Source organism: Photinus pyralis, unplaced genomic scaffold (assembly GCF_008802855.1).
Source record: "Photinus pyralis isolate 1611_PpyrPB1 unplaced genomic scaffold, Ppyr1.3 Ppyr1.4_LG9, whole genome shotgun sequence".
Lineage (NCBI taxonomy): Eukaryota > Metazoa > Arthropoda > Insecta > Coleoptera > Lampyridae > Photinus > Photinus pyralis.
In genome coordinates, this window is record NW_022170878.1 from 13,805,081 (window position 1) to 13,828,171 (window position 23,091).

The 23,091-nt window shown below is 35.8% G+C and overlaps 4 protein-coding genes and 1 long non-coding RNA gene across 8 annotated transcripts; 3 read left to right on the forward strand and 2 right to left on the reverse strand.

Annotated features, from left to right (window-relative positions):
• The first annotated feature begins 323 nt into the window (after positions 1–323).
• LOC116180992 (zinc finger protein 883-like) lies at positions 324–4,721 on the forward strand. 2 transcript variants are annotated; one of them, XM_031501203.1, is made up of 2 exons: positions 324–1,418; positions 1,753–4,721. In XM_031501203.1, exons 1-2 carry the CDS (start codon positions 581–583, stop codon positions 2,730–2,732), a joined length of 1,818 nt encoding a protein of 605 aa, XP_031357063.1. In that variant the 5' UTR covers positions 324–580; the 3' UTR covers positions 2,733–4,721. The 2 variants fall into 2 exon arrangements, with proteins under 2 accessions (XP_031357063.1, XP_031357062.1); XM_031501202.1 differs by having other exon boundaries at positions 325–1,502.
• A 1,791-nt stretch (positions 4,722–6,512) lies between these two features.
• On the forward strand, positions 6,513–9,007 carry LOC116181541 (Bardet-Biedl syndrome 5 protein homolog). The gene is made up of 6 exons (XM_031501931.1): positions 6,513–6,804; positions 6,861–7,009; positions 7,066–7,115; positions 7,161–7,288; positions 7,335–7,572; positions 7,619–9,007. Exons 1-6 carry the CDS (start codon positions 6,755–6,757, stop codon positions 8,021–8,023), a joined length of 1,020 nt encoding a protein of 339 aa, XP_031357791.1. The 5' UTR covers positions 6,513–6,754; the 3' UTR covers positions 8,024–9,007.
• LOC116181542 lies at positions 8,487–13,014 on the reverse strand. Its single transcript, XR_004147275.1, has 7 exons — positions 12,846–13,014; positions 11,887–11,981; positions 11,716–11,740; positions 10,520–10,603; positions 9,273–9,432; positions 8,841–8,911; positions 8,487–8,513 (listed from the first exon to the last, which is right to left on the reverse strand). It is a non-coding gene; the product is annotated as an uncharacterized LOC116181542 (long non-coding RNA).
• Positions 13,015–16,849: 3,835 nt separating this feature from the next.
• On the forward strand, positions 16,850–19,234 carry LOC116180204. Of its 2 annotated transcripts, none has more exons than XM_031500086.1 (6): positions 16,850–17,305; positions 17,353–17,409; positions 17,463–17,549; positions 17,597–17,819; positions 18,117–18,432; positions 18,628–19,234. In XM_031500086.1, the coding sequence occupies exons 1-6, from the start codon at positions 17,020–17,022 to the stop codon at positions 19,132–19,134; spliced, it is 1,476 nt and encodes a 491-aa protein (XP_031355946.1). In that variant the 5' UTR covers positions 16,850–17,019; the 3' UTR covers positions 19,135–19,234. The 2 variants fall into 2 exon arrangements, with proteins under 2 accessions (XP_031355946.1, XP_031355947.1); XM_031500087.1 differs by having other exon boundaries at positions 18,494–18,659.
• Positions 19,235–19,246: 12 nt separating this feature from the next.
• LOC116180206 (arrestin domain-containing protein 3-like) lies at positions 19,247–21,675 on the reverse strand. 2 transcript variants are annotated; one of them, XM_031500089.1, is made up of 5 exons: positions 21,354–21,675; positions 21,026–21,297; positions 20,799–20,981; positions 20,569–20,757; positions 19,247–20,525 (listed from the first exon to the last, which is right to left on the reverse strand). In XM_031500089.1, exons 1-5 carry the CDS (start codon positions 21,568–21,570, stop codon positions 20,436–20,438), a joined length of 951 nt encoding a protein of 316 aa, XP_031355949.1. In that variant the 5' UTR covers positions 21,571–21,675; the 3' UTR covers positions 19,247–20,435. The 2 variants fall into 2 exon arrangements, with proteins under 2 accessions (XP_031355949.1, XP_031355948.1); XM_031500088.1 differs by having other exon boundaries at positions 21,026–21,300; positions 21,354–21,669.
• Positions 21,676–23,091: the final 1,416 nt, after the last annotated feature.

Sequence of the window (23,091 nt, forward strand, 5' to 3'; positions counted from 1 at the left end):
GGGTATGGCTGTATCTATGTATTTATATATCTATGTGGGTATGTGAATCTCAGGGTAAACTAAAGCCGTATGAACACCACTCGGATCGCGTAAAGAGTAGCTTTTATGGGAACCGCGTGGTACGGGAAGCTTTAAATACTCTTGATTATCTTCTATACGTCCACAAATACGGATAGGTTTGCTTTTTTGGCATATCTAGGCGATTAATTAATTGACGTTTGTTAATTTATAGGTTGACAGTGTCAAATCGTGTCTCATCGGGCAATTTCGGACAGACTCGCTTACCCTGAAACTCACATACCCAGGCGATGTCCTTGACCATATTTTCGTTACAATTAGCAGTCCATGTACTATATGGTCTAAGAGCTTGATACGTTTGCTTTAATTCGTAAATGTTCGTTTGGTCCAATTATGCCAGTGAAGCGAAGCGAAGACCATACTTGTGGTTATACTATGGTTTTACCCTTAATTAGGAGTAGTATGGGTGCTTTTCTTTTAGCACACTATTCTTCATATCCCTAATTGTTATTCTTTTTATATTTCAGACACCGGCGCACCATACGTTCTTTATAAAGATGGCATGGATAGGGCACAGACGCAATGGGGAGTGCACGATAATTATGGTGGTCCCCAACAAACTTCCTCTGGTGCGGCAAGTCCTCAGCAGGCTTGTGGACCCACTGTTCCGCTTGGGGTGGAGGCCGACGCAGGACCACCACGTGATCAAAGCCTACCGTCACCAGCACCGTCACCATATCCTGCTACACAAGCCGAACCGCGCGAAGATGATTTACAACCGGAACCCCCTTCGATGGATTTAGAACAGAGACCATCGTCACAATGCTTCGCTACCGATCTTCAACAGCCACCGCCGCCTCCTCAGCAACAGCAGCCTCAACAATCCGCATATCACCAATATTCGAGAGTACCACCCCCCGCGGCACCTCCTCCCGTACCGCCACATATGCTTGGTGCTGGCAGTTTTTCCGCGTTACACTACTTAAAACAGCCGGGAGTAATGTTGACGTCTTTGGGCCAGGAAACCAATGGACCGGTCGACCAATACACTAGTAGTATGCAAGATTTACGATCTGCTACTTTACCAGACGTAATTCAACAACAACATCACGTTGGCATGAAACAGCACAAAAATAGCCTGGGCGGAGAACTTCGACTCTTCAAGTGCCTAACTTGCGGGAAAGACTTCAAACAGAAGTCGACCCTTTTGCAACACGAGCGAATCCATACTGATAGCAGGCCTTACGGTTGTCCAGAATGTGGAAAACGTTTCCGCCAACAGTCCCATCTTACTCAACATCTTCGTATCCACGCCAACGAGAAGCCGTACGCATGCGTTTATTGCGAGCGCACGTTCAGACAACGCGCGATCCTCAATCAGCATCTGCGCATTCACTCCGGTGAGAAGCCATATGAATGCCCAGAGTGCGGGAAGCATTTCCGCCAGAAGGCCATCCTCAATCAGCACGTCCGCACACACCAAGGCGAGCGCCCTTGCTTTAATGAGCTTCTAACCTTCCGTACTTTCACAAATCGGATTGTTAGAAAACTGCTGTGCATATTTTAATAACCCTACACTCGCATTATTAAATAAAATCAATAACGCACAATTACATATCAGCCCGCGTAATCATTTTCAAATGTCCACCAATTGAGTTCGAAACATTCTCGATTAGTTTGTAATTGTGCATTCCTTAAGCAAACATTAATTGTAATAATCGTTTCCATTTACAGACGTCAGTCCGCACTTGGTATTTAAGAATGGCCTGAATCCCACATTATGGCCTCAAGATGTTCCGTTTCCTCAGGACGAAGGCAAAGAGGAGGTGACATCGACGTACGGAGATGGGGAAACGAATGCGACACAGCCGGATCGATCCGGTTGCTTTTCCCCGGGAAGTATAGCGAGCAACTTGCAATATCCTGCATATTTCAAAGATGCGAAAGGTATAAATCATTCCGTGTTTGGAGCTGCGGCCAATTTCGGAGCTTTACAATATCTCAAACAGAGTCAAGGTGGCAAATTACCCGACGTTATACAACACGGTAGGTCCGCCGGTATGCCTTTGTATGTAAGGTGTCCAATTTGTCAAAAGGAATTCAAGCAAAAGTCTACACTTTTGCAACACGGTTGTATACACATCGAATCGAGGCCGTATCCGTGTCCCGAATGTGGCAAACGATTTAGGCAGCAATCGCATTTAACTCAACATCTTCGTATTCATACCAACGAGAAACCGTACGGTTGTGTGTATTGTGGTAGAAATTTTCGGCAGCGAACTATTTTGAATCAGCATTTACGGATTCACACGGGGGAGAAACCTTATAAATGTGGGCAGTGTGGAAAAGATTTTAGGCAGAAGGCGATACTAGACCAACATACGCGGACACATCAAGGCGACAGACCGTTCTGCTGTCCTATGCCAAATTGCAGGCGGCGGTTTGCGACGGAGCCCGAAGTCAAGAAGCACATAGATAACCATATGAACCCGCACGCGGCAAAATCGAGACGGAATTCGACCGGTTCCGACAGCAGCAAACAAGTGACGCCTAACGGAATATTGCCTAGAGGATTAACCCCCACCACTGTTGTTAAACCAGAATTATACTTTCCTCAGTGTTACGCGCCAAGTTTCAACCCACCTAGCGGTGTAACGCAATTTCAAGGCCCCACTTCCGAATATAAAACTCCAAATGGATTGCCGGCTCAGTGACTAACGGCCGGCTGGCAGTTTCCCTGCATCGGGTGACATTCTGCCAGTAATAAGACTGATTTTGTGGTGGTTGTTACTTAATTGTGTTTTTGTAAGATGTGAGCTAGTACTTTTGATAGATGAAATATTTATTGATAACTTACGGATAGAAATCTTTTTTTGCAATGAGTGATGAATTCAAGGTGCTGATAAACCATGCGTATCATGATGGTTACGTTAAAATATTATACTGGCTTTAAAATAGATAAAGCTATAGACTTCGATATTTACAGCAAATAAGTAATTCGTTTTGGCGATCAAGCTAATTTTTGTAGTTTATACAATGAAAATAGATTTCGATGCATATCAACATTTAATTAGACTTTTGTTATTAAAAGGGGCAGTTTTTAAGTGTTTCGTGGGGAATTTCGTGTCGTTCAATTATTCACCATGCTTAAATAAAATTGTTTTCTTTTTACTTACTGTGATATTCTATTATTGTGTGAAAGCTTTGCTAAATGAAAGGCAATATTAAAAATGTTGTGCAATACAATTGCAATAGGTGTGAAAACAATGCGCTGTAAGTATCTGAAAGTCGAGCTTTACATATACATATAATATATATATATGTAATTAAAAATGTAAAAGTATTTTAAATTTTATTGGAATCGTGTCCTGTTCACCTAGTGGCAATACTTTTAATCTCAAAATACTTTATGTAAGTAAGTAACGTTAAGTATATTTACTATTGTTGTAGTTAGATGAAACTAATATGTGATCTCTTTAATGTAATCTTACGGAAAAGTGAAGGAGAGAAACTGACGGGTTCTAGTTGCATTTAGTATCGCGCAAAGAAGTTTGACAAAGGAATTTTTCAATGCCCCTTCCGAACCTCCCCATGTATTTTAATAGTTAGTGAAATATTTAAGGAAATTTTCATATGTACATAAACCACATAAACTTTGATGCATACTTGTTGGGTCAAAAACTCAAGTAAAACACGCGAGCAACCAAGGTGGGGGGGACCAATCCGATATTTTTTTAAAATGTTACAAGTATGCATCTACCGTTCAAAACTGTTTTCGATGCACCATTAGATCATATTTGACGAAATTGATTAACTATGCCGATAAGAGATATGACAATGATGTGTGCAGGATACCCATTAAAATTGTATACGATTAATTTAATAGAGTTCAAAGAGAGAGAGAGAGACGTGCAGGTTTCAGTCTATTTATTAATTTTACGATTAAACGACTGTTATAACAGTCCAAATTTTGTTGATCTATAAGACTTGAAAAGCGTGATAGCATTTAATTAGTTTTTAAGTCAATTTTAGGCATAATTACGATTTTTAAATTCTTATTAAATAAGTGTAAATGGTTTAACTTTGAAACGGAAATGATACCTACGTATTTAAAAATTAGGAGATAAGTGGTTTCAAAATGTTAGATGTGATATCCCAGTTGATGGGTAAAAGTTTTGTTACTCATTAATGATATTATTAGCATATTTTAAAAATTGTGTTAGATTAATTTCGATATTAATTCTATTTCGTACTGTTTATATTTTTTTTGTACTTTTATATGTGAAGCTTTCTTACTTATAGAATAAGTAGCTGTATACTGTTGGATTGCTTAATTTATGTGGTCTAACCATGTGCACCTGGTCGTTAAGGGTCAGTTGTTCTTAACGATTTTACAAAGAGCATTTGACCCTTACTTTTGAAAGTGTATGTGTACTAAAACAGCAGTATAAGTGCCATAAATACTAGTTAGTTAGAAAAGTTTGTTACGCTATTGACATGCGGAATTTGAATTTTTAAATTTTTTAAAAAATTGACTGGTTATAGACGAATTAGGATAAGAGTTTATAAATAAGAATGAGAAGACTGGGATATTACCAAACAGGGTGTACCATTTGACTTGTAAATGTTTCTTTTCTAATATGCTGTAACTGTTTGTTTTTACATATTTTTTTAAGTGACATTTAAAACAAATCCCTTATTTATGTTTGTGAGACAATCTGAAATTAATACGAACTTAATGGTTACATGTTCTCAAAGAAAATCGAAGTATTTTGCGTCCACATACTTAAATCGAGAGAATCAATTCAATAACAAATTCACCTCAAGATATGCCATTACAATAAAACAGTTACTAATGCTCAATATAATACAATAGTTACAGTTTTTTTATCATAATCGCAAACACAAGTATTTGCTCAAAAGTACAAATACTGTAAATAATAGATACCGGAATTGTTTATATTTTAAATATATTCTAATAGGATTATATGAACTGATTCTCTTTGTACTGCATTTGAAAAATATAATTGTATTTGTTAAACCTTTACGTTATTTTTCATTTCCTTTCAGTGTGCAGCCTAATTATGATGGTCAATCAATTTGACATGAAAAAAGTTATAGATTCCATTCCCTGAATGATTAAGTGACTCACTTCAACTATGTCAATTATGGAAGGGAAAAATTCTTGCCTCTCCAGTAAGTAAATAGAGTTGCGACCAAGTATGAAGTAATATGCAAAACTAGAGGAAATTCTAAGGAACTATATGAAAATTTAGGGAGGACATTTTAAAGATACTGTGACTGAAATTGGAGTACGCGCACATAGAATCATGGTCTGTGCATAGAATGGCCGGAAGAAATTCAGTTTACCTACTCGACTTATTCACCAACTGATCTTCAGGAAGAATAAACCGATACAACGGAATATCGAAGAATCCTCTGTATTATCAAAAGGAATGTAATCTCATGGAAAAATACATACGCTCTAAGAAAAAGGGAAGAAGTATACACAAGAATAAGAATAGGGCGCACTCGTTTGACGCTAGCTACATGTGCGCGTAATATTAATTGTAGTGTATGTGGAGTAGCTTATACAGGGTGGTGACTTGCGTAACGCATCATAGGGAATTCAATGTAAAATTCATAGCATGCGATTATTGGCTCCCCAAATTATTTTAGAGCAAAGATTTATTAAGGTTTTTTGTAGAAAAAATTTGTTTACGTCAAGCAACCGTATTAGTTTTCCCTTTTTTGCATAATAAAGACGGAAAATTGGAAAAATAAAACCCGCATCTTTTTCAATAATCTGTGATGCCATGGAATTTTATAATACAAAAACTACGCCAATATCCGTCATGCCATGGAATGTCTGCTATAAAACAAATCAAATTCTATCAAAAAGTATTATAATTAGAACAGCGAATTCAACATAAAGAAAGACCAAATTACTAAAAACGGTTTCCTAATATAACAATTTACAATAAATGCTCGAATAAGTCACCATTAACTGCAAGACAGTAACCAAGTCGATCACAAAATCCATTTCGAACTGCTGCTAAGTGATAACAACTGGATATCTTTTTGTTTTAGAAAATTCCATGGCATCGCAGATTATTGAAAAAGATGCGGGTTTTATTTTTCCAATTTTCCGTCTTTATTATGCAAAAAATTGAAAACTAATACGGTTGATTGACGTAAACAATTTTTTTCTACAAAAAACCTTAATACATTTTTGCTCTAAAATAATTTGGGGCGAGCCAATAATCGCATGTTATGAATTTTACATTGAAATCCCTATGATGCGTTACGCAAGTCACCACCCTGTATACACTGCAACATTTTTTAATAGATTGTCCTGCAGATAACAATGAAAGCAAGAATTTGAATCTAGATAAAGACATGGTTAGCATTTTAAGTAATGATCATATAAGTATTGAGCGAGTTTCTAAAAGTATCTAATTGACATTTTTAGAAAACTTTAAAAACGTAAATCTTTCATAAAAAATGACGCAAGACTTTAGCAGTGGTATAGGCAAACACCTAAAAAAAAGTAAAAGGCAAGATTGTCTAAAAGTCTCCCCAATTTTGTCCCCTCACTGTATACACCAACCTAAAAGTTGTCATAACTACAACCACATCAGGCTAAACGTTACAAGAAATAATCAATAATTCTCCCACTTTTCTGGAACAATCAATACATTCAATTAGCCACAAACAGAAAACCAGAGTTTTTGAAATGGGATTAGGATGGGAAGACAAAGAAGTGCATTTCGATTTATCCTTTTCGTAAGTACTTACTCACATTCTCAAAGTGCATCTTACTATACATACTGATGTTTTAGGGATATGCGCCTCACAATCGGTGAAAAAGTGATAGACAGATTGGATAACATAGAAGATACAAAAGGCAATGGCGGTGACAGAGGAAAGCTGATTATTACAAATTTGCGGATTTTATGGCACTCTGTGTCAAACCCTCGAATTAATTTGTGTAAGCCGTTGCATGTAGGCACCTACCTACAAATAATTTATACCACCGTTTTTCAGCAATCGGCTATAATTCAATCACGACTCTAAATACCAAAATTGTTAATTCTGTAAGTTACATTTGCTTGCTATAGATCACAAAGGAAGTATTTTAGAAATTACGTGGTACGACTCAAGCTCTTTATTTAATGACGGTCTGCCATGGCTCAAGATATGAGTTTATTTTCACTAATTTAGTTCCCGGAAGTATGCGTCACTTTACTTCAGTTACAGGAGTTCATAAGTATTAACATATGTAGTATTATATATTGAAAACAGGTGTTTTATAGAGCGTATACTACGTCAAAGGCATATCGAGAGTTAAAACTGAGGGGAGCCGTAGTTCACAATAAAAGACTACGAATTCTACCTTTAGAACAGGTGTGTAACGTTTTACACGGTGTATGGAATTTATCAAGCGACCAAGGCAGCCTTGGCACATTTTACATCACAAATGTGAGACTTGTATGGTTTGCGGATATGAATGAAGCATTTAATATCTCTTTGCCATATCTACAGATCAACAGTGTAAGTTTGCAAAGTTCCACGCTAAGGTAAAGTGAAACAATTTTAGATAAGAATCAGAGACTCGAAATTTGGGAGGGCCCTCGTCATTACGTGCAACCAAACCAGTGGCGGCTACATTTTGGGATTTCGTATTGATCCCGAAGACCAGCTAAATCTAATATTCAAGGAATTGTCCTCGCTCTTTACCGTTTACGCCTCGAATCCGATATACGGAATTGAGTACGAATGGAGTTCGAAAGAGGACGAGAAAGAAAATGCAATTCTCACAGAAGACGTTGAGGAAGTCGACGACCCTCGAAATGAAATCTCTAACGTTTTAATAACTTATTCGGCCAACGGGGACACTGGTAAAGATAGACCCATTGTTTATTCCAACGAATTGGGTCTTGCTATTGAAAGTCTAAAGGAAGGTTACACCATACAGAAGCTCTGGGAAGTAGTTCCCTCTTAGTGTATTAATGTGCAAATTTAAGCCGATTGGTTTCAAGTTGAAGCTAAACAGAAAATTTAACGATTTACACAATTTTGGAATTTTAACGATCGAATTTCGGAATTATTTCAGTTTTTATTTTCAATTTGGTTCACATAGTTTTATATCTTATTTTTAGAATGATTTCTAAGTTCACTACTTATTTTTTGATGGTAGTACTTATAGTAGGTAATTTATTTTACTTCATAAAAATGTTGCGGCGGGTTAGATAGTTCCTGGTCAAATTTGTCACCAAGATGACAGTTTAAGAAGATTGTACCAGCCCACTTAGTAGTTACTACAGTAGGTACCTACGAGTAAAAATTTACTCGTAGGTGGGTACAAATAACTGAATTATACCTACCTGATGGTCTTTCTGTTCAATTTATATGCACTGTTCACTTTCCCCCACTGCTTAATATAGATACAACATGCAAAAAATCCTACCTTTATAAGGCTGCTCTTCTGGAATCTGAAACAAATAATAAACTTACGATAAAAGAGTGAAAAAATCAACAATAATCCAAATTTTTGTTGATTATCGACAAAAGTAATTATAATCTGCCACTTACGCAACCAACAGGCGACTATACATACTATTTATATCTAAGTTTTTTTATAGTTTATGGCTTGCTACTTTTTTAAGAGTTTAAGTCAACTAAACTTAAACACATCAACGTTGATAATTTAGATATAGTATGGTTGGTTGCCTAAGTGGCACTCTGGCAGTAAGCTTCCGATTATCATTACTTTTGTAGATGATTATACAACACGTAGTAATTAAAAAATCAAAATTTACCGTTCAACCTTATTCATTCCGTCTCGTCTGGCAGGGACCGCATACTGTTCACGATCATTGGCTGGTAGTAACTGAAAAAAGATAATCATACATCATAAAGAGTTTCTAATGAAACAATGGTGTTTTTTTTTGTAAAATGATATTAAAAATATATTTATGAAGTTATATTTGTTATTATTCCATTGGAAAAATCCTTACGTTCTTTAAAAAAAGTGCATATAAAGAAAAATGTTTAAGCCAAACACAATAATAATTGTATTTAACATGAAATTTCTTTTGCCACGTCCTGTTTGAATATACCCTTGTAAAATAAGAAAGTGTCTGACATGATTTAAATTTTAAATGATAAAATGCGACCATTAAAAAATTAGAAAAAAGACGAGGAGCGATCCTAATCGATTTTTTGCTAAATACGATGTCATAGGTACCCACCTTGTTCGTTTGAACCATGTACGATTTGATTTTTCATGATGATTGAGTTGGTTCCGCGGAGTAAGCCGCTGGAGTAATTTGGTGTACACAGCTTGAGTAATACGAGTAATGCCGTTGAATAAGTAATCTTATTATACCGAGTAATAATAGTTGAGTAATACTGAGTAATAGAGGGTAATACTTTGTGGTAATACAACATTATACCGGGTGGTGCCTAGCGCGACGCAGCATAGAGATTTCAATGGTAATTTCTTTATAGTTAATTACTAGCTTCCCTAATTATTTTAGAGCAAAAGTCTAATTTCAGAGAAAAAAATACTGCATCTGTTCATACTATTACTCATAATTTTCCGTTTTTCAAAACCGTAGAAATCGACAAAACAGAAAGGTTCATTTTACAATAAATCAGATATGCCTTGGAATTACCTAAAAAAAGAGCGATCACGTTTCATTATTTTTATTTGCCTTTGACGTTTATTAAATTAATAATTTATACTTGTTTTCAAATTAGTTAAATAACTGCAAGTGCAGTAACGTTTAAAATGTCTGTCAGAACCATCAGGAAAACGAGAATACATTCAACGTTTTGGCTGCAGTAGCGGAAACTCTGAATATAAGTTTAAGAACAATTCTTCCTCAAATCAATTTCTTTTTCTTCGATTATGTACTCTGATTCCGGAGAATGATAAACTTACAATGCGATCAAATATGAGTTGCTGTCAAGTCACCTTTGGAATCTTTGTTTACATGGGAATTCGTATTTAACTTGAATTTCCAAAGGCGACTGGACAGCAACTCATTTTTGATCGCCCGTTAGTATCCGATGCAGATGCAGCATTACATTCTCTAAAAAAACCTCGAAAAAAACATTACCCCCTAGATGCCTTTTATTGGGTCGGTTAGTTGAAACAGAATTAAATATGAAAATCGTTCGACGTCAAACAACGATAACTTAGATGCGATGCGCTTGTAGTTTGTTAAAAGATTCCAAAGCACCACTGATTTATAAAAATGTAATTTTTTATTATGTCGATTTCTACGGTTTTGAAAAATGAAATTATAACTAATAGTATGAACAGATGCAATATATTTTTCTCTAAAAAAACGTATTTAGACTTTTGCTCTAAAATAATTAGGGGAGCTAGTAATTGACTATAAAGAAATTACCATTGAAATCCCTATGCTGCGTCGCGCTAGGCACCACCCTGTATATAGTAATATGTATACGTTTTAAACCAGCGGTTTACCCCTTGGTTGGATTCGATCTGCGATCCATCACTTGAGTTGTGGAGGGATTCTAGTCTGGAACGATGCACTACTTCTTGCTGGTACTGCGATAGATGAGAGAGATAGATAAAATTAGTGGACCTCAAAACATGTCGCTAAGGTGTATTCGTTTCATAATAATTTGTAAACGTTGAGACTACAGATCTTTTTTTCTGAACGGTTTGAACTCTCAAAACTTAGTTTAGATGATCAAATTAATACCCAACGAACACATCCATTCGGTGATTCAGTTACGAACCTTTCTTTTATACTTACACCATCAGACTGACCTTCGTGTATAATAATAAATGAGATGCATCAGTTCAGCTTGGTAACTTTGCAAGAAAATTTACTTTACTTAATAAAATTGGTATGACTGTGAATTCACAGCCATACTTATTACGAAGTAAAATGATGCTGCGAAGGAGTCCATTCGAATAATGATTGCAATCAACCTTAAGAGTCTTCTGTACCCACTGCACCCAATGTAAATTTCCATAAGAGCGCCCGCCATAAAAACTCTATAGTTGTTTTTCAAAAAACAATTTTTTTTAAGAACTATTTTATAAATTTAGACCTTTATCTACAAAATGTTCGGACTATTTTTTTTTTAAGTTTATAGCAACTGAATACCGATTGTTTAAAGATTAGATGTTTCGCACCGATTATTGCGCTGATCTGTTTTATTTTTTTACTCTCGATCAAGACGATTTATGGAAAAAGTAAACCGACAGTTTTTTACATAAGTTACTTTTAAACATAACCCCAAAAAATGAAATCATAATTTTTGTAAATAAAGTCTGTATCTTGGCGGGCGGTAAATCAACAATTTGAGTGTAACAAGTGGCGCCGCTGCACAGTGTCGGTGGGAACTAACTAAGCACCAAGACAGGAGTTGACAAAGCAAGAAATTCATCTTATCTCTTGCAGCTATAATCATCTATACACTAAAATGCAAAAAAGTTGCGCTTAGGTAAAGAAGACTCTTAACGTTACCAAGATGGGGAGATTAAGAGGGTGGTCACAACTCACTTAGTAATATACACTACTACGAAAGTCAGCCAAAAATATTCGTTGGTCTTCATAGTCACTGTGCACTATTCACTCCCCCCCTTTCACTGTTACATAATATAAAATGAAACAAACCATGCCATGCATATAAAATGAAAAATCCTACCTTTATAAGGCCGCCTTTCTGGAATCTGAAACCAAGAAGAAATTTAATTAAGATAACAGTTTGACTAATTTGCAGCATTTGTTAAGTTATAAGTATCACCATTGAATTTATAACTATTATAAATTCAATGGTATTACATTATTGCGTTTAGTAAAAAGTAAAGAAATTTACCCATAGCCTTAATATGTCGGTCTTGCCTAGGAAGGACCATTCACCGCGGAAGAGATGAAACAGAAATGGGCGACGTATATCTTCAGTGCCAGTAACTGCAAAGTAAAATATTTTCAATTAGTAAAGTAAATTAAAAAACGACGAAATCTGTGTACTAGGTATATGCGATCAAAAAAGGGTTGCTGTCAAGTCACCTTTGGAAGTTTTGTTTACATGGGAAATCATATTTAACTTGAACGTCCAAAGGCGACTTGACGTTCATCCTTTTTTGATAGCCCGTTATATCGACTAAGGGGCTTGCAGTAAAATTTTAAAAATGTTTTATCGACACTTTCGGTTGAAGAGATTTCAGTAACTGTGCGATACGTAGTTATGATTTCCGTACTTATTATACGTTACGTAGTCTAATTAAAGTTACTCTTTCGTTCAGTTTGGTTTAGGGCCTATTAACGCTCATCACCACTACCTTTCTTTGAAAATAAACACATGAGACTGCAAAGTGTATCATAAAACTAATCATAACATTAAGAATTGGTGGTAACTCCATACCCTCGTCCATACGTATAGATACTGATAATGACCGTTCGATAAAATTTTGAGATAAGCTTTAAAAGACGAAAGGAGAAAGGCGACTGCGAATCTCAACGCACGGCATCTTTGATTTTTGTTAAAATAATGAAAGATATTTGCTTGATTTTTTGTTCAACAGAAATGTTCCAAGAAAATCATCACCGGCTTACCTACATTTACCTATACGTATTTCACGCATTGTTTTGTTTATTTCCCTCAAACCTACGCATTGTCTAAAAGGCCGTAAACGCCGCAACGTTTCTTATTTTCACTTCTAACATTTTATTGACAAAAACACAATCAATTCGTTATCAAAGAAATTCATACCTATCAATAATTTCGCTAATTACCTATAACAACCTAAACCTAATAATTTTTAAATCACTTACCGGCATTTTTTTATTCCAAAATAGTGCCCAAATCTTTATTGTTTAGTCACTATACACAAATAATTTATAAAAACGATTTTAAGAGATACTTATTAGCCCTTTTCCCTTTTAGAAAACCTAGTAAAAACTTCTACCTAACGCGCATCCTTCGTTAAAAGAACCTAACCGAACGACCGACAGCACGAGACTAGAGTGAAGCGCGTAGTTTCTAGCCGTTATCTTTCACGCTTGAATTTTATTGGCTGTTAGTTTCTAACCGCGCGGCAACCTGACGTCAGGAACTCTGCGATTCGCGCGTTACTTGACCTACTTTTGGTGTTGTTATACTTTTCTTGGAATTGCTTCTTCTTCGAGCAGCTTGTTTATTATGTTTTACCGCGATAACTAAATACAACCTAAGGTTTTTCGGGAAATTTGACTCAAGCAATAAAAAAAAGGTAACCATTTAAATTGAATCGACTCACAGTGTAAATTGGGATTCTGGATTTAGGCTGGGACGGCGAATGCGAGGCGATCGAGATAGGAAACGACGCGTTCGTATATCAAGGGAACTCCGCTTTTCCCGTTTTTTTATGAAGTGTACACCTGTAGATTTGCTGTGTCGTTCGGACCCGGCGGCCCAGTAGGATTCTACAAGGTCCGTATTTCAGGGATCGCGAAAAACCAGAGAGTATCAGGGTGCGAATCTGATGAAGTTTTGGAAGCGTGGAGGCGGGACCCTTTTCGATTGAAGAGAAATTCTTTGAAAATGAACACATAAGGCTGCAGACTATATCATAACTCGTCATATATTTAAGGGTTGGCAATCTGTAGGTACTTTCATAGTTACTGATAATGTACGAACTGTCGGTAAAGCGTTCAAGAAAAATTGACAAACATATAAATGCAAGGTCATTTTACAATCCCGGAATTCGAATTATTGTGCTCTCGTACCCCGTTTATTATTTTATTTTGGTACTTTTCTGTAGTACCCAAACAGTGTTCTTGAGATAAACGACAAACGATGGTCGATGATCAAAATCAATGATTAAAAATGTTTGAATGTTAACCACATTTGATTATATCTACGCTCAGAATGTTTCCCATTCTAATATTTTTAATCACTGATTAACCTTAATCATCGTTTGTGAAACCGGGGATTAGGGATGCAAAGTCATGCGTGAACTAAAATAGCCAATTAAAAAACGACGAAATCTGTGTACTAGGTATATGCGATCAAAAAAGGGTTGCTGTCAAGTCACCTTTGGAAGTTTTGTTTACATGGGAAATCATATTTAACTTGAACGTCCAAAGGCGACTTGACGTTCATCCTTTTTTGATAGCCCGTTATATCGACTAAGGGGCTTGCAGTCAAATTTAAAAAATGTTTTATCGCCACTTTCGGTTCAAGAGATTTCAGTAACTGTGCGATACGTAGGTATGATTTCCGTACTTATTACGTTACGTAGTCTAATTAAAAAGTTAGTCTTTTGTTCAGTTTGGTTTAGGGCTTATTAACGCTCAATCACCACTACCTTTCTTTGAAAATAAACACATGAGACTGCAAAGTGTATCATAAAACTAATTATAAAATTAAGGATTGGTAACTCCATACCTATATATATAGATACTGATGATGACCGTTCGTAAACATTTTCAGTTTGAGGAAATACTATTGGCCCAAGAAAGATGAATTCAAATTATTGACCATTTTTTTAATTTGCTTTTTATCTTCTTACTTTTCTGTAGCACCCAACCAATGCTTCGCCTGAGATAACGAGTGAGATAAGCTTAAAAGAAGAAAGGAGAAAGGTGATCGCGAACCTCAACGCACGGCATTTTTGATTAAAATAATGAAAGATACCTACTTGCTTGATTTTTGGTTAAACCACAGAAGTGTTCCAAGAAAATCATCACTGGCTTACGTATACCTATCCCCAGGCATTGATTTGTTTATTCGCCTACCCCAAATCTACGCACGGTCTAAATGGCACTAAACGCCGCAACGTTTCTTATTTTCACCTCTAATATTTTGACAAAATCGCAATCAATTCGCTAATTATAACAACCTAAACCTAATAATTTTTAAATCACTTACCGGCATTTTTTTATTCCAAAATAGTGCCCAAATCTTTATTGTTTAGTCACTATACACAAATAATTTATAAAAACGATTTTAAGAGATACTTATTAGCCCTTTTCCCTTTTAGAAAACCTAGTAAAAACTTCTACCTAACGCGCATCCTTCGCTAAATGAACCTAACCGAACGACCGACAGCACGAGACTAGAGTGAAGCGCGTAGTTTCTAGCCGTTATCTTTCACGCTTTAATTTTATTGGCTGTTGGTTTCTAACCGCGCGGCAACCTGACGTCAGGAACTCTGCGATTCGCGCGTTACTTGACCTACTTTTAGTGTTGTTAAAGTTTTCTTGGAATTGCTCCTTCCCTTCTTTGAGAAAAACTGTTATTATGCAAAATACAACCTAGGTTCTTCGGGAAATTTGAGTCAACTAAAAAAAGCTACCTATGTATTTAAATTGAAAATAAACACATAAGGCTGCAGACTATATCATAACTCGTCATATAATTAAGGGGTGGCAATCCGTACCTACTTCATATGTCCTACTGACAATGTACGATCTTTTGGTAAAGCTTTCAAGAAAAATTGACCTAACAATATAAATGCAAGGTGAAGGTGATACCTAAGCCTAACACTGTCATTTTACAATCCAGGACTTCGAATTATTGTGCCCTCGTATCCTGCTTATGATTTTATTTTGGTACTTGAGAACGAGAACGAAAAAAAAAGATGATCAGATGGATAATAAATAAATGTTTGCTTTTTTTTGTGGAAATATGAACCTGAATGTGTTTTAGTAATTTATCAATGCGTTTTGTAAAATGCTGGACTTCAATGTGATTTTTAATAGGTACCTTATTACGGACATAACAAATTACAATTTAGGCTACTCGACAAGGACAAGAGGTACGACAAAGATTTTTTATAAAATTTGTACCTATGTACCTATTTACCTTTTCGAAACCAGCTCGGAACAGTGGAGGGAGACATGAGATTCTTTTTGACGCCGGCGATGCCCTTTTCCAATTTTGAACAGACGTGACACCCACATGCAGCCCTTTGGCCGGAATGACCTTTGCGCACCTGGTTTTATAGCTAAAACCTCGGGCTGTAATACTGCTGGAGCATCAGAGGGCTCTTTTCTCAAATTCTATACTTCGTTGTCCCCGCCCCGATCATCACAAGGGTTTGTCGTGGCGGTATTCTGGAGTCATGTAGTCTGAAATCATGTATATGTGCTCTGGAATGTTTAATTGTTGAACAACCCCTAAGTGTTTTGCGCTGTTATGTGTTCTTTCCCTCTTTTAAGTCCTTACTGACAAGTTTCCGCATAAAGTACAAGTGTTATAAGTACCGCGGCTGTATCAAAACTTCCTTTAACCGAGATTGCCTACAATGGAAGATAGAAAAAGAACAAATTAAAAACGTGGTCACTCGCGACCGATTGAAAACGCATTTTCCTCGCACATAATCAGTAATAGCTCGGGAAGGAAGTGACCAATCCAAATAAACTTTTGTCGTTCTGATCTCTGGGCTGTACTACACCACACCATGTAGGTAAAGCTTTGAATTTATATAAATGTAGTTGTAAATTCAATGATATATGAATGAAACCACAATGAAAAAGCTTAAATTGAAGGACTATAGTAGTGGTACAGACGGACAAACGGACAAAGTGCGGACAATATCCTTCTTCATTTTCCTTTTGGAAAATGCGCTAAAAATTAAAGAGTGCGGTATGAAAAATATTCACAATTCCTTTGTGGGTAGATGTCCTCAGTGTACTGATTTGTTTACTACGTACCATCTTTGTTTATTCATTTCATAAGTGAATGAGTAATTGAATAAATAAAGGTATCGGGAAAGTCGATAATTAAAAAATTGTATTTTTCAAATTGCAGTGGGGTAACGTAGCACATGCGCATTTTTACTGAGTCACGTGGGACGATAAATAAAATGTGCGTTTGACAAATTGCATTTTGCAATTAGTGGAAAGCATTCCCCGCCCTTCCTTTAAGTGTTTTGCAATTTTGCCTCATTTTGCAAATTTGCACATTTATTTCGGGAGTCGTAAGTTAACGTTTTCATTAAATTGTAAAGCAACATCGTTTACAATGACAAAAAATAAAAAAAACAAAAACCTTGGAAGAAATCAGCAGAAACCCAAGGAAAAGGAAACAGGCAAAGCGCCCGTGAGTCATCCACAACCTGTAAGAAAAGAGCAGCAACAATCCAAGAGTTTCACAAGTTACAAGAAGGAAGTAGCTGCACCGACACAACTAGCAAAGAGCACCATTGAGGAAAGTACACAATCAAATGTTCCCGATAATTTTGAAGATCGCTTAGATATGCCATCGTCATCGCTTTTTCCACTTGCAGGAAATACTGGATGGGATTCAGGTAGTTAATGTCACTTCTGATAGAGATTTTTAGTTATCTTCTTCTAGAGCTAAAGACCCAAAGCAGCGATAACGACTGGAATAAAGCAGATATTAGTCATACAAGTAAGTTTTTAATTTGCCGCCGGGGTGTGGTGTAGTGGAGTGAACATTTTTAGATCCGTACTCAAAACAATTGGTCAATAAGGGGAATGAGGGTAAACAGGCCAAGCCGAACCGTGAAGGTATTAAACGACAAACTGAAGGTAAACGTAGATTTATTTGTTGCAAAACAACTAAAAAAACTTAACAGGGAGCAGAAGCCACGAGAGTGGTAGTAGGAGTAATTATAAGTCGGATGATAAGGGTTACGATCAATTTTGTGAGAGTTTACGCCGATTAAAGCATTCGAATGTTACTTACACAAAGGTTGTCGAAATTCAGGAAGATTTATTTAATATGTCTACCGAATATTCGTTGGCACACTGTGTGGCAGAAGATATGAATATGGGCAGTGGTATTGCAGTTCGCTTCAGGTTTGTTCATTAATTATTTCACAGTTTTCTCTTGCTACTAGAATTTTACTTATTTCCTATACCTTTTTTTTTGGCTTATTTTTGTACTGATTTCTATAAATTTCCCTAATTTTTGTATGCATCTACTTATAGAAATTGATTTTCTGAAATAAGTCGTCAACAAATGGAATTAGCGAACAAGACGAGGTCTCTGTGTAAAAATTGCTATGGGTTGATAAGACACCAGAACAATTTTATATGTTAACGATTCCTCTAGAACGTTGTTACAATTGTGTAATTGTGTAAATTGAATTTTAGTCAAGAATTTAAGAGGCGTGAAGAGTTATATTCTCAAAGGCAAAGACCAGGTGGTTTGGCAATATTGGAAGATAAAGGAAGGTACATCTATTACCTAGTCACAAAAAAAGAGTCGAATGGAAAACCTACAATGCTAACGATGTGGAACTCGTTGCGGAAATTACGTCAACATATTGAAGATAACAATGTCAAGCAATTGGCAATCCCTAGAATCGGTTGCGGTCTTGATCGCTTGGAATGGTCAGAAGTCAAGTATCTGCTGGAATGTATATTTCAAGAAACTGACGTTGCAATTACAGTGTGCAATTATCAGCAGGTTTGTGCAATTTGTATTAAGAAAACGACGCTCTCTGTTTGAGCCCCTCTCATTGTTGCAGAATTGGGGCAAAGCAAAAAAAGAGCTCCAACAGAAATCGAAAACTGGAAAAGCAACGCAATTAAATTTGGAAAATTTTGTTATTATAAGAAAATCGTCAAAACGAAAGAAATGATGGCAATAAATTTGTTTTAGTCCGAAGACTACGGTCCCAGTCCACCTCATAAGCAGAATAAATGTAAAGTTATAAATGCTGTATATCCCTTGGTAGAAATCGAGAGTGGAACTGCAATTTTATATTTTGGTACCGAAGATGGTTTTATTTCCGAAGACATTGGGGATCTTGACAAGAAGTTTCACTTTATAATGGACTATAAAAATACTAAGAAACAGTTGGGAGACATTATACAAGCATATAAAAATAATGATGCATACTCATTGTATGGATGTATTGTGAGAAAAACCAAAGATGCTCCGTTTGATTTTATGAGCTTCCATAAATGTATTAAGCAAATTAAGAAACAGAATAAGAGCGATTATTATTATGTCGCTATCCAAGCATTTTTGGATCCCAATGACGATTTAATAGTCCATAAGGTTGTTAATATGTTAAGGTATTCTTTAATCAAATTAGAAATTTATGTTTGTTGGGGTGGCAAAATGAAGCAATATATGCCTCAAGAGAGGCACAGCGACTTTTAAGAGATCTTTTTATCCGTTATAAATGTTTATGTATTTTCTATTTTTTAGAAATGTTGGTTTTAACTATCAATGACATAAAAATTAAAAGATTTACACTTTATTTGTTTGCATTTTTACATACAGAATGATGACAAACAAGCATCTGTGCATATTGTCGATGCAAAAGCATGGAAACTTGAGTTCAACGCCTCTTAACAAAAACAAAATAACAGTTCTGATTTGAATGTTGTTCTGGTGTAACGATCATTTTTTTTTTAAATCTGAATATCAACTGTCAAGTGGTAACAAGTGCAAGTGTTTTGGAGTTGACCACACTATAATAATACAACATACTTTTGGGCATCATTTTTAGAATGTTTTCAATTGAAAGTATTTTGAATTTTATATATTAAAAAATGTTCGTTAAACCTAAATCAACTTAAATCCATAGGATCGTTGTTTTTTTATTAGGCGCGAACTCCCACCTATACAGTGTGATTGATTTGGCGTGTGCCAGCGTATTCTTTATTATTATTGGAGCTAAATACTACAAAAATACTCTACTTGCAATTTCTGAAAAAGCTACTTATTCAAAAAAACAAGTGATATAAAAACAATAGAGCATCAGGGAACAAATTAATTTTTTTAATGGAACTGTTACTTTTTTCTGTAATATGCTTAAAACTTTGAATTTCTCTTTACAATGATAAATGAAATAGGTTATCAATTAAGATCTGTGGCTATAGTAATGTTTTTAAAACCAATCGCTGTAATTGTGCAATTTTAAACAAAAATAAGACAGTTTTTCGCCCAACCACGTGCAACTGTAATGCGGAGTGCTACACCAATAATCCTCGTCGCCAATTTGTTGTATACTTGCCTGAAGTACGGGTGAACAATAATTATAGGCTTTGATATACAATATTAATATTTACTATAATGGAAATGGTTAATTATATAAAAATGACAAGTTTTGTATCTGACATTATTTTTTATTATTCTGGTGCTATCCAACAATTATAGAAAAAGGTAACGATCTATTTACAAAAATTAATTTTTTTTCAGATGCTTTATTGTTTTTACATCACTAGTTTTTTCGAATATGTAACTTTATCAGAAATTGGAAGTACATACATTATTTTTGCTTCTTACACTTTTTTCCTATCTCCAATAATAAACGAAATATAGGTACACTTGGACACGTAAAATAAATCGCACGGTTTAATTTTATACTGATAAAATAAATTGATTAGGTTCTTATGCAAACTATTGTACATAACATTGAGTTACACCAATTACATATGATTGAAATCCGTCTTCATCTAAGGTCGCTTTGTTAATGCAACGCTTCCTACCGTTATTGGCACAGAGACGTTAAATGCCGGATTTGGAAATGGCAAACATATTTCGCCCTAAAAATTATTTTGCATTTACATTGGAGACATTTTTACGCACCCTTAACTCCCAAAAGTTTTTAATAACGCTGCAATGAGAGTAATTTCCTAAAAACATTGAAGGTACCACCAATTCTAACTTCCAAGATCGTTCATTTCCCACAGCCACATCGCTTTCTTTAAGCATAAATTCTTCTCCCATCATAGTGTCGATGCTTTTTGTACTTTGTTCGGCATGAAACACAAAACCCTATTAATGATGTTATGTAAAACCAATCCATTATGACTTACTTGAACAAATTTAAATTGAATATACTGTATATCTATTGATGATGCATTTTTCACGTAAACGCTAAAGGGTAGTTTTTCACCCGGGACATATCCACTTCGGGGCATTTGAATTGTGGCCGTGATCGGCCCCGTGTCTTTAAACAGCGAGGACGGCCTCTTTCCGATACTAAGTTCGTAACTTTTCTAAAAATTCTAGTTAGAATATTGCGATAGCATCGTGATACTACCTCTAGTCCACTGATCGTGGTTAGATCAAGGCTCGACATCACTTTGAACAATTTTTCAATACTGATATTAGTACTCCAGGACCTTTCGATTGTCACCTTAATTATGTACTGTACACATCCATAATATACGTCCACCAAGTTAAACGGTACTACATATGATGCAACGGTCTTCTTATATGTGGGGTCTCCTTCCATCATACTTGACGGAACTGTGGAAGGCAGAGTGTACGTAAAGGGGTATGTATATGTTCCCGGAGGAAAAGTCATCTCGTCTGCTGAGTTAGAAACGATATAGTTATAATAAATGATAGCGAAGTATGATGCTCACTTTCTAATAAGTCTAGGTCAGTTTCAAAAAATACCTCTTGGGCCCTTCGATAGGTGAAAGCGCTTATTTTCCAGAAGACCTTTGCATCTCCACTTATTTTTAATCGTATCCCTTTAACTTTATTCTGGGACGCAAAGTTGCATTCTACTCTACCATTTATTATTTCACCCGGTGCGTACTCTTCTTTTTCTAAAAATACTTCACACTTATCACCCATCTTATATGTATACTTGCAACAAGTTAAACGTATTTTTTCATAAACATCATCCACGCCCCCTAAGAAATTTTATTGATTTGTGTTTCAGCATTAAAACGCAAGTCACTAGTTTTGTGTACCTCCATTATTTAAAAGATGGAAAGATATTTAAAAGTTTTAAAACGTGGAAGTACTAGTACTGTGGTACTAACGTACAAAAAGCTGTGGAGTTTATTGGTTCCTTGATCAAAAGCAGTTTATTTATGAGCAAAACACTTTGATATAAAGCTGTCTGGGAAAAAAATTGTAGGTAATCTAAACTATATGCCGAAATAGCTTTCCTCTGAAGTGAAAAAGTTCGTCCTCATCGAAGTTGATGGCAGATCTAATTTGAACAGTTTTCGCGCCAAATGTCTTAAAAGGTGTTTGTGTCAGGGGAGTGGGGGAAGCGACAAATGCAAGATTCTTTCACCTCGAATATTTTGCCGAGTAAGCTATTGTGGGATGACCCATCTGGGCACCAAAGATGTGTAGTTTTATTACTGCGGGCACCTACAAAAAATATTGTTTAGGGCAAAATTTCCATGTCTTTGTAACATATACGGAGAGGGCGTATGGAATTCACCCGCGCACCCTATGAGTTAGCATACTCCTTAATTTTCCAAGTTTTTAGTGCACAAAATTGCTCAAGCAGACGGTAAGAAAACCTCCATCTCAAATTAATACCTATAAGCCATTGAGCAAAATATTTCATTAAGTGTCTGAAGGTTCCAAATTGCACAAGATGAAAATTGGAGAGGTGGGAACCCTAAATCGTTCCAAGCGTTGGACATCACGTACCGTGTTCACGGACAGACGGACACGATTGACTATGCTCTGCCGCTTATTAACACTCCAAATGCCATCGGGCCGCGGGCATTAACTAGGTACTGTAGATTGTGTTAGCGTGACACACAATTCTTATTTTCGCATGGCCAGAAAGTTCCGTACATTTATAAACGGTGACGCATGGCCAAAAGTACCCCTACATCATAACGGATCAGTACATTTTTCGATCAAGAATTCTTTCTCTGATGTATCGGGTCATATGTACCTATGCGTTTTTGTTGATATTTTGAGAATTCGACTGTCAATTGTTTTTCTGTTATTTCACCTTTGATTATAAAGTAAACCATAAACTATATTCAAAGGTAATTGTTGGTAGAGCCTTTTGGACTAGATCATATTGATAGTGGAGTGGAGAATACTGATCTGCCATTAATTATATCCATGTGCACTTAGATAATTGTATGATCTAAGCATGTGCATATACAATGTTATGAATTCGAATTTTATAAAATCAGTCTTGGAATGGAAAAACGATAAGGTATCAAAATGGAAACGTGACGTGAAAATTTTAGTTGTTATTTCTATTTACATACTATTATACAAAATCTCTCAAAAAAATTAAGTGATTTACAAAAAGATAAGCAAATTTAATTGCAAGTAAACCCTTCCTTCATTTTTATTGTTATATGGTTAGGCCACCCTTAATAACAATTG

Excerpts from the sequence above, each read along its gene's own strand:
- LOC116180992 (XM_031501202.1), top strand. The coding sequence starts at position 581 with ATGGATAGGGCACAGACGCAATGGGGAGTGCACGATAATTATGGTGGT. Across the intron at positions 1,503-1,752 it reads GCACGTCCGCACACACCAAG|ACGTCAGTCCGCACTTGGTA; the intron begins GCGAGCGCCCTT and ends TTCCATTTACAG.
- LOC116181541 (XM_031501931.1), top strand. The coding sequence starts at position 6,755 with ATGGGATTAGGATGGGAAGACAAAGAAGTGCATTTCGATTTATCCTTT. Across the intron at positions 7,289-7,334 it reads TCAGTTACAGGAGTTCATAA|AGCGTATACTACGTCAAAGG; the intron begins GTATTAACATAT and ends GGTGTTTTATAG. Across the intron at positions 7,573-7,618 it reads CATATCTACAGATCAACAGT|ATAAGAATCAGAGACTCGAA; the intron begins GTAAGTTTGCAA and ends AAACAATTTTAG.
- LOC116180204 (XM_031500086.1), top strand. The coding sequence starts at position 17,020 with ATGACAAAAAATAAAAAAAACAAAAACCTTGGAAGAAATCAGCAGAAA. Across the intron at positions 17,410-17,462 it reads AGCAGATATTAGTCATACAA|ATCCGTACTCAAAACAATTG; the intron begins GTAAGTTTTTAA and ends GAACATTTTTAG. Across the intron at positions 17,550-17,596 it reads TATTAAACGACAAACTGAAG|GGAGCAGAAGCCACGAGAGT; the intron begins GTAAACGTAGAT and ends AAAACTTAACAG.
- LOC116180206 (XM_031500088.1), bottom strand. The coding sequence starts at position 21,570 with ATGGGTGATAAGTGTGAAGTATTTTTAGAAAAAGAAGAGTACGCACCG. Across the intron at positions 21,301-21,353 it reads TGACCTAGACTTATTAGAAA|CAGACGAGATGACTTTTCCT; the intron begins GTGAGCATCATA and ends TTTCTAACTCAG. Across the intron at positions 20,758-20,798 it reads TTCAATTTAAATTTGTTCAA|GGTTTTGTGTTTCATGCCGA; the intron begins GTAAGTCATAAT and ends CATCATTAATAG.